The sequence below is a fragment of the Coregonus lavaretus genome (genome assembly GCF_964263955.1).
Source record: "Coregonus lavaretus genome assembly, chromosome: 31".
Lineage (NCBI taxonomy): Eukaryota > Metazoa > Chordata > Actinopteri > Salmoniformes > Salmonidae > Coregonus > Coregonus lavaretus.
In genome coordinates, this window is record NC_140018.1 from 35,885,956 (window position 1) to 35,896,617 (window position 10,662).

The 10,662-nt window shown below is 42.1% G+C and overlaps 1 protein-coding gene across 1 annotated transcript in view; it reads right to left on the reverse strand.

The window, feature by feature from the left end:
* LOC311106630 (rho-associated protein kinase 2-like) overlaps positions 1-6,561 on the reverse strand; it is an 83,411-nt gene extending 76,850 nt beyond the window's left edge. Inside the window, exon 1 of the mRNA XM_084149018.1 lies at positions 6,176-6,561. Coding sequence (XP_084005144.1) covers positions 6,176-6,274 — 99 coding nt within the window. The 5' untranslated portion in view covers positions 6,275-6,561. The remainder of the gene's footprint in view (positions 1-6,175) is intronic.
* Between the last annotated feature and the right edge of the window lie 4,101 nt (positions 6,562-10,662).

Here is a 10,662-nt window from a genome sequence, read left to right on the forward strand (position 1 = left end):
CGTTGTCATGCTCTGTTGTGGTATTAAATAAGATTCTGTTTGTCTCCAGTCATGTAAAATGACGTAGAATTGCATGAAATGCGTTTATAAAAATCTATTTTTTTCTCAACTGCAAATAAGACTCATGCAGCGCTTTTATTAAAATGGATATATTTTCACCCCTACCCTTGTCCGCAACCTTTTGGCTCCTTTGCCATGTAATGCTTACAAAACGAAGACCAGTTTCTAAAACTGAATAGCTATGGCTCTGGACTGGGTTTCCCAAAAGCATCGTAGCACTAAGATAATCTTCCGTCCATTTAGTGTCAACGGAATTAAGATGATCTTAGTGCTACGATGCTTTTGGGAAACCCAGCCCTGGTCTGTCCTAGGAGTGAGGCATCTTCTCTGCTATCCACTTTATGTTTTAATTATTATTTTGGGTATAGGGGAGGGTCACTTGCTTTTTTTCTCCAAGTGTTCAGGGACGGTTGGGTAAAACTTTATTTTACTGAAGGGAGGGACATCCATTTTCATTTCAGAAAGGTCTGATTTTTCCCAGGTATCCCTCATTATAAATAATGTACAGTCCCTTATGGGACAGAGTTCTCTGACTTTACCCAACATTTCTGGGAGCTCGGGGTCCACTTAATTTTAGGGGCTGTGTGGGTGTTTGACTGAGTCAATTTTGTCATTGACTGCATGTATTCTATTTGCAATAGGGCCACATCATAACTTTACATTCGGATGATTTAGTGTACATGAACCTTTGAGTCGTGTTTGGTGCTCATGTTAGGATTGGACCCTTAACGTTTTAGCGCTATCACATTTCCCTCACAAATAAACTCCTTACAGGCATGTCTTTACATTCTGACTGAATGTGAGAATAAAAAATAAAACAAATACAGGGACAAACTTACTCAAGAGACACACGTCTCATTGAAACATGTATTCCTGTTTCTTTTCCTCACAAACGTCGCTGAGTGCCAGCGACTACACCAAAATGAGCGTGAACAAACAGGAAATAGTACTGTAAGGTCATGGTGGGTTATCTCCATGCTCAATTCCAGGATGTGATTTCAGTTTCCTGAGGTATGGTGCACTGCAGCGGGGGCCCGCATGCCTCATTGTTAGGCCTTCTAGAGAGCTGGGTCCTGTTTATTAGGGCAGAGCGTAGAAAAATATTTCACAACAGAGCACAACAATCTGCATTCTTATTGGTCAAGTTCAGGTCGCAGTAGCGCTATGATTCACTCTATCAAAACGTTTTCGCCTGAACTGAACACTACACTGTTTTAGTATCATCCAGTGCCCTCATATCACTAAGTGTACCCATCTGATAGCCTACCGCTCTTGTTATTTAACTAAGTGAGGTGGATTGAGGGTTCATTGATTCATTCAAGTATACAGTGCCTTCAGAAAGTATTCAAACCCCTTGACTTTTTCCACATTTTGTTGTGTTACAGCCTGAATTTAAAATGGATAAAATTGAAATGTTGTGTCACTGGCCTACACACAATACCCCATAATGTCAAAGTGGAATTATGTTTTTCAAAAATGTTACAAATTAATACAAAATGAAATGCTGAAATGTCTTGAGTCAATAAGTATTCAACCCCTTTGTAATGGCAAGCCTAAATAAGTTCAGGAATAACAATGTGCTTAACAAGTCACATAATAAGTTGCATGGACTCACTCTGTGTACAATAATAGTGTTTAACATGATTTTTGAATGACTACCTCATCTCTCTACCCCACACATACAATTATCTGTATGGTCCCTCAGTTGAGCAATGAATGTCAAAACACAGATTCAACCACAAAGACCAGGGAGGTTTTCCAACGCCTCGCAAAGAATCTTCATTAACAAATATTGGCAGTAGAATGGCCTTACTGAAGAGCTCAATGACTTTCAACGTGGCACCGTCATAGGATGCCACCTTTCCAACAAGTCAGTTCGTTAAACTTCTTCCCTGATAGAGCTGCCCCAGTCAATTGTAAGTGCTGTTATGTGAAGTGGAAACGTCTAGGAGCAACAACGGCTCAGCCGTGAAGTGGTAGGCCACACAATCTCACAGAACGGCATCGCCGAGTGCTGAAGCGCGTAGTGCGTAAAAATCCTCTGTAATCGGTTGCAACACTCACTACCGAGTTCCAAACTGCCTCTGGAAGCAACGTCAGCACAAAAACTGTTTGTCGGGAGCTTCATGAAATGGGTTTCCATGACACAAGCCTAAGATAACAATGTGCAATGCCAAGAGTCGGCTGGAGAAAAGCTTGCCGCCATTGGACTCTGTAGCAGTGTAAACGCGTTCTCTGGAGTGATAAATAACCCTTTATTATCTGGCAGTCCAACAGACGAAAACAGGTTTTTAGAAATTGTTGCAAATCTATAACAAAAATACCTTATTTACATAAGTATTCAGACCCTTTGCTATGAGACTCGAAATTGAGCTCAGGCGCATCCTGTTTCCATTGATCATCCTTGAGATGTTTCTACAACTTGATTGGAGTCCACCTGTGGTACATTCAATTGATTGGACATGATTTGGAAAGGCACACACCTGTCTATATAAAAAGGTACCACAGTTGACAGTGCATGTCGGAACAAAAACCAAGCCATAAGGTCGAAGGAATTGTCTGTAGAGCTCCGAGACAGGATTGTGTCAAGGCACAGATCTGGGGAAGGGTACCAGATTTGAAGGTCTCCAAAAACACATTCTTAAATGGAAGAAGTTGAACCACCAAGACTCTTCCTAGAGCTGGCCGCCCGGCCAAACTGAGCAATCAGGAGAGAAGGGCCTTGGTCAGGGAGGTGACCAAGAACCCGATGGTCACTGACAGAGCTCCAGAGTTCCTCTGTGGAGATGGGGGAACCTTCCAGAAGGACAACCATCTCTGCATCACTCCACCAATCAGGCCTTTATGGTAGAGTGGCCAAATAGAAGCCACTCCTCAGTAAAAGGCACATGACAGCCCATTTGGAGTTTGCCAAAAGGCACCTAAAGACTCTCAGACCATGAGAAACAAGATACTCTGGTCTGATGAAACAAATATTGACCTCTTTGGCCTGAATGCCAAGCGTCACGTCTAAAGTACAGGCCTCTCTCATCTTTTTAAGTGGGAGAACTTGCACAATTGGTGGCTGACTAAATACTTTTTTCCCCCACTGTATATATATAAATTATTTGTATTTATGTTCCGGCCCCCGAAATCGGCCCGTGGCTGAATCTAGTTGATGATCCCTGGGCTAAGGTGTGTGTGCTGAGATTGAGTCAAATTAATGCACTGATAACAGGCTAGAACAAAAACCAAGTGACTCCCCTATCGCCTGACTTATCAGCTAACAATGTGCTGCCATGTTTGTTGTTAGTAATGTAGTTCAATGAGCGCCACCCACACAAGGAGGCTTTCAGCGATACCGGCTGTGCATTCCTGGATGGCTGCCAGCCAGGTCACAAGGGGCTTGTCCAAGCAGAGGAGACCGGTAGCTGGTCATGGCTAGAAGGGATCCAGCTTTTATCAAATTAACGTCTGATTTGACATTTCGTAGAAGGTTAGGAGAATTTACGCAGCAGGTTATGAGAAATAATGTAGCAGGTTATGAGAATTCGGTTAAGGTTAGGAATAGGGTTAAGGTTAGGATTAGAGCTAGCTATCCAGCCATTTGCCGCGCCTCTCCCCGATTAGAGTCACTGACCCGAGTGGCTAAAGGTGGAGAAAAAACGATGTCTAACAGACAGCTGTGGGATAAGGAGACGTATACTTGGATGGCGGAGGAGGAATGGAAGGAAAAAGAGAGGCAGAGTAGGTCTAAGAGAGAGAGGGAGGAAGATTGTGAGCTTGAGTCGGGGAAAAATGGCGGGAAAAAGGGAGAAGGTTTGGTAAAGAAGAGTGGTAGGAAATGTAAGCAAAGTGAGCTGAAGACAGGAGGAGAAATGGAAGTGAATGAGGGTGAAGTATCGGAAGTGGTAGGTGTGGTGAAGTACTCGGAGCCAGAGGCTTGCACAGAGGGTCAGGATATAGATTCTGTGAGTCTGTGACAGTAGGAGTGAAGTTTTTGGAAAGAGTGGACCCTTGCCTTTTGGCTGATCCATTTGTGGTTTCAAGATGGGTCAAAAAAGCGTTGGGTATAGTGGAATCGGTGAGAGTAACCAGAAGTGGTCTAGTGATAATTGTTTGTGTAGCAGTAAATGTAAAAGTAGACCAACTGAAGGGGAATGGTGCAACGCAAACAGGGTGGTGAGAGTGGGGAAACAGAAGAGTCATTGTCTGTTCTTTTGAGTTTTGAAGTTGAGTCTTTGCCTGACAAAGTGAAGTTAGGATATATAAGTTATCCTGTACGAGCTTATGTGCCAAATACATTACGATGTTACAGGTGTCAAACTTATGGGCATGTAGCAGCAGTATGTAGGAGGGAGGTTCCAAGGTGTGGCCTCCTGTAGCTCAGTTGGTAGAGCATGGCGCTTGCAACGCCAGGGTTGTGGGCTCGATTCCCACGGGGGGCCAGTATGAAAAATGTATGCACTCACTAACTGTAAGTCGCTCTGGACAAGAGCGTCTGCTAAATGACTAAAATGTGTGATAAGTGTGCAGAATGGCATGAAACAAAGGAATGTGTAGCATTGGGGAAAGTAGTGGTATGTGCTATTTGTAGGGGTGGTCATAGGGCTGAGGATCAGAAATGTCCCGTGCGAGAGAAGCAGGTTGAGGTTTCCAGGGTAATAGTAGTGAAGAAGTTGTCATATGCTGAGGCAGTGAAGAAAGGGAGGGGGAGGGGGGAGAGTAGTAGGTTTGTACCAGTACAGAGGGATAGGCTAACAAGTGATATATGTTTCAGTAAGATTGGGTTTATAGCAATGGTTATTAATTGTACTGCAGGGATGGAATGTAAGTCAAAGAAAATTGAGGTTGTGGTGGCAGCTGCAGAGAGGTATTTGGGTGTGTGAGACTTGACATCAGAAGAGTTACAGGGAGTGTAAGTGGTGATGTCCCATAATTTCAGGTTGAGGGCATGAGGTAGGAATGAATATATTTAAATAGTGGAGAAGGGTGGTGTTAATTATGAATAATAATTTTGAATTTGTGAGTGTAGTGTTAGATGGTAGGGTATTTCTTTATTTTATTGTATTTTTCAAGCAAAATAGTTGTACTCCAGTCTAGTAGGTGGCGGTAATAAAACAAATTGGATGCCAACCGCCATTAAACCTCATTGAAGAAGAAGAAGGTTAGGATTAGATCAAATGCAAAAAAAAAGCTGGATCTCTTCTTGCCATGACCAAGGTAGCTAGCTGTCAGGGAGACCAACATGAGTGTTTACTCAGCTCTTGCTCTTCTCTAACACCTGAGCCTACTACAGGGTGATTTAGCAAATACTCTTGGAGCTGGCTTTATCTGTGTCTCATAGATCTGGCCCATAGTGGTAGCCTACACATGATGCAATGCAGTGCTACCCTTCCTTAGGGCGTTTTCACACATAGTTTTGCGCTATAGTTTGAATCAGAGGTCGACTATTTTTTTACATTGTATTTTTTCCACATTTGGTTCAGTTGGTTTCACATTGCCAAATGTCAAAAGAACAACAATTTTGAAACAAAACCACGTGTCCATGCAAGTAATTTGTTCATTGGACAAAAATGCTCACGTTAAATCCATTTATGATTATCATGAAGCATCACTTGTGTGTCCCAATCTTCATATTATGTTAGCGTTGGTCTTCCAACATGCGGGTGGAAACAGCGCAATAGCCGGTGGAAACAGCGCAATAGCCGCTCTAACTGCGACGTGAATAGGCTATATTCAGTAGCCTATATCCCAGCATAGCCCTAGTCTCCCCAATCTGCAAATTCCCTGAATATCCAAAATAAAGTTGACAAGTGAATATCATCATTTTATAGATTATCTGATCAAACGTCCATTCTATAGCTAGTTAGCTATGAAGATAGCCGTTTGATTAATCTGATCAAGGTCCCATGTGGCTCAGTTGGTAGAAACATGGCGCTTGCAATGTCAGGGTTGTGGGTTCGATACCCACGGTGGACTACAACTAAAATGTATGAACATTTGCTCTGGGTAAGCGCGTCTGCTAAAACGATACACAAAAATCCTAGATACTCATCAAAGGACGGATACTGTAGTTCCATGATGCTCCTCTTTTTGACAGATGTGTTGTTGCCCTGTATTGTTACAAACTTACCAGTAAACTCTCCAAGTTTAAAACTGACTTCGGGTCTCTGATTAAGGATTCCATCTTTTTCAGCCGGCTGTCCAGCCTCTTTTCCGCTCCGGACGACATGATAACAATTGAGTGAATCCAGGTCCGTCAATGGTATGTGATGGCAAGCTGAAATGTTCCGACAACAAACTTGTCAATACCTGCAGTTGCCCTTTAACCGGGCGGGCAGCACTCGAGACAACTCGATATTTTGCGGCTGGTTGGTGGAATGAGCAATAAAAACTGACAGCTCCACTGAACACGCGCTGTTTTGACGGTATAAACGGGTTAATAAGTTATTGCCAGTGTTCTCTCTATGTATTATTCGACATTAAAGAGGGTTTTCCAACTCAAATCCAGACAGAATCTCCCCGCGTACAATTCACTCACCCATTTGCGTTTCAGATCTATGACATACGCTGTTCCAAATCGTGGTATTTATCGTATGACAGTGTCGACTGCTGCAACAGTGTTGAACTCCTGCACTCCGTTCAGCATGACTCATTTATTATCTCGGTGTAAATGAAAGGTTTCTTCATTGTCAGGAATTATTTTCCTCTTATCTCATTGATTGATTTTACCGCCACAGCTCGTGCTCGCCACAACTTTCAGTATATTTGGAACGCTCATGTGTAGCTCTGTAAACTACCCTAAAGCACGGACCAACCTCAATGTCTTTTGGATTTATTTAACTGTCCTGATTTCAACTTCTGAACCAATCATAGAAGTTTATGTTTGGTTCAGATTTGGTCTGGTCCGCACTGGCCTATATTTTCCATATATCACAAACCCCCCAGGTGCCTTATTGCTATTATAAACTGGTTACCAATGTAATTAGACCAGTAAAAATAAATATTTTGTCACACCTGTGGTATATTCAAGCCAATCAGCATTCAGGGCTTGAACCAGCCAGTTTACCTTTTAGTCATTTAGCAGACGCTCTTATCCAGAGCGACTTACCGTTAGTGAGTGCATACATTTTTTATTTAATTTTTCATACTGGTCCCCCGTGGGAATCAAACCCACAACCCTGGCGTTGCAAGCGCCATGCTCTACCAACTGAGCTACACGGGACTACATAATACAGTATAATGTACTGTATTATACCCTACTTTACTCTAATGTACTCTGCTGAACTAAACTGTACCCTACTCTACTGAATTAAACTGTACTGTACCCTACTCTACTGAATTAAACTGCATCGTACTGTACTCTACTGAATTAAACTGCATCGTACTGTACTCTACTGAATTAAACTGCATCGTACTGTACTCTACTGAATTAAACTGCATCGTACTGTACTCTACTGAATTAAACTGCACCGTACTGTACTCTACTGAATTAAACTACTGTCCTGTGCTATACCATACCGTACTGTACTGCACTGTACTTTACTATGCTCTACTGTACTGAACTGTGCCGTACTGTATTGTGCTGTTCAAACTTATGAAAAGAAGTCAGACGTCTATGATTCGTTCAGACTTGGTACTTGTTTTGGTGCGGAACTCATTAGAATAATATCCAGAATGCTTTGCAAGTGTTAGTTTTTTACATTTACATTTTGGTCATTCAGAAGATGCTATTATCCAGAGCGATTTACAGTCAATGCTAAGGTAGATAAGGTAGATATACAACAACATATCACAGTCATAGCAATATTTTTTTTTTTTTCTAACTGTTACTGAGAATGTTATTGTAGTTAAAGTAGTCTGTTGGTTTATTTTGTAGGTTGGAATACTTTGAAAATCATTGCATCGCTGCCAGTTTGAAAGCTTTTGAAAAATCTAGCATAAGTGCATGTGACAGATGGGAGCATTAATAATGATATTCTATGTTGCAATCTCCTCTTTCCTACATGAAATTGATTTAAATATGATTATTGTGATATAATGCTTACTTCATTGAGAATGCATGTGTAGAATCAATGACCAAAAAATATGTATTTTCAACGTCTGTAAATGACATCTTTTCAACTTTCATTCAGAACTGAAAGTGAACCGATTTAAATATCCGGAAAATACATATTTTCAACGTCCGGAAATTCGTATTTTCAAAGTCCCAAAAATACATAATTTCAACTTTCATTCAGAACAGCAAATTAACCTGATTTCAATAGCCGGAAAATACCTATTTTCAACGTTCGGAAAAAAACTATTTTTAACACACGGAAAATACGTATTTTAAACATCCGGAAAAGTCGTATTTTCACCTTTCATACAGAACCTAAAATGAACCTAACTTCAATGTCTGGAAATATGTATTTTCAATGTCATTTTGCTTACTGGGTAGCCTGTGAGTCTTCTCTCGCCTATAATAGGCTATAAATAGCTGATGACATACAGTATTTGCGGAGCAAAATAACTTTCTCATTCGTGCTATCTTATTGGTGAATGGTGACTTTAATAATCGTTAGGCTTTAGGCGACTCGATCACCTCGTTCTTTGGGGTCATTTGGAATGAGATCATAGATTAATACAGTGGTAGCCTACCCTCGAGCGCTATCCTAGGCTATGTTGTCCCAGAAATTTACCAAATGCACAAAAAGCTTATTTCTCTCAAATCTTGTACACAAATTTGTTTACATCCCTGTTAGTGAGCATTTCTCCTTTGCCAAGATAATCCATCCACCTGACACATGGCATATCAAGAAGCTGATTAAACAGCATGATCATTACACAGGTGCACCTTGTGATGGGGACAATAAAAGGCCACTCTAAACTGTGCAGTTTTGTCACACAACACAATGCCACAGATGCCTCAAGTTTTGAGGGAGCATGCAATTGGCATGCTGACTGCAGGAATGTCCACCAGAGCTGTTGCCAGTGAATTGAATGTTCATTTCTCTACCAATGTCATTTTAGAGAATTTGGCAGTATATCAAACCAGCCACACAACCGCAGACCACGTGTAACCACACCATCCCAGGATCTCTACATCTGGCTTCTTCACCTGTGGGATCGTCTGAGACCAGCCACCCGGACAGCTGATGAAACTGGGTTTGCACAACCAAAGAATTTCTGCACAAACTTGTCAGAAACCATCTCGGGGAATCTCATCTGCATGCTATTCGTCTTCACCAGGGTCTTAACCTGACTGCAGTTCGAACATTGAGCATGTTTGGGATGCTCTGGATCGATGTGTACGGCAGCGTGTTCCAGTTCCCGCCAATATCCAGCAACTTCACACAGTCATTGAAGAAGAGTGGGGCAACATTCCACAGGCCACAATTAACAGCCTGATTAGTTCTATGCGAAGGAGATGTGTCGCGCTTCATGAAGCAAATGGTGGTCACACCAGATACTGACTGGTTTTCTGATCCAAGCCCCTACTTTTTAAAGGTATCTGTGACCAACAAATGCATATATGTATTCCCAGTCGTAAAGCCCATAGATTAAGGCCTAATGAATTCATTTCAATTGACTGATTTATTTATACGAACTGTAACTTAGTAAAATCTTTGAAAATGTTACATGTTGCGTTTATATTTTTGTTCAGTGTATATATATATATGTATATATATATATATATATACACAAAGGTATAAGGACACCCCTTCAAATTTGTGGATTCGGCTATTTCAGCCACACCCGTTGCTGACAGGTGTATAAAATCGAGCACAAAGCCATGCAATCTCCATAGACAAACATTGGCAGTAGAATGCCCTTACTGAAGAGCACAGTGACTTTCAACATGGCACCGTCATAGGATGCCGCCTTTCCAACAAGTCAGATCATCTAATGTCTGCCCTGCTAGAGCTGCCCTGGTCCATTGTAAGTGCTGTTATTGTGAAGTGGAAACGTCTAGGAGCAACAATGGATCAGCCGCGAAGTGGTAGGCCACACAAGCTCACAGAACATGATCGCCAAGTGCTGAAGCGCGTAGCGCGTAAAAATTGTCTGTCCTCAGTTGCAACACTCACTACCGAGTACCAAACTGCCTCTGGAAGCAACATTAGCACAATAACTGTTCGTCGGGAGTTTCATGAAATGGGTTTCCATGGTCGAGCAGCCGCACAATGCCAAACGTCAGCTGGAGTGGTGTAAAGCTGGCTGCCATTGGACTCTGCAGCAGTGGAAACGCGTTCTCTGGAGTGATGAATCACGCTTCACCATCTGGCAGTCCGACGGACAAATCTACCAACCCCACTGCATATTGCGAACTGTAAAGTTTGGTGGAGGAGGAATAATGGTCTGGGGCTGTTTTTCATGATTTGGGCTAGGCTCCTTAGTTCCAGTGAAGGAAAATCTTAATGCTACAACATGCAATGACATTCTAGACGATTTTGTGTTTCCAACTTTGTGACAACTGTTTGAGGAAGGTCCTTTCCTGTTTCAGCATGACAATGCCCCCGTGCACAAAGTGAGGTCCATACAGAAATGGTTGTTCGAGATCGGTGTGGAAGAATTTGACTGGCCTGCACAGAGCCCTGACCTAAACCCCATCGAACACCTTTGGGATGAATTGGAACG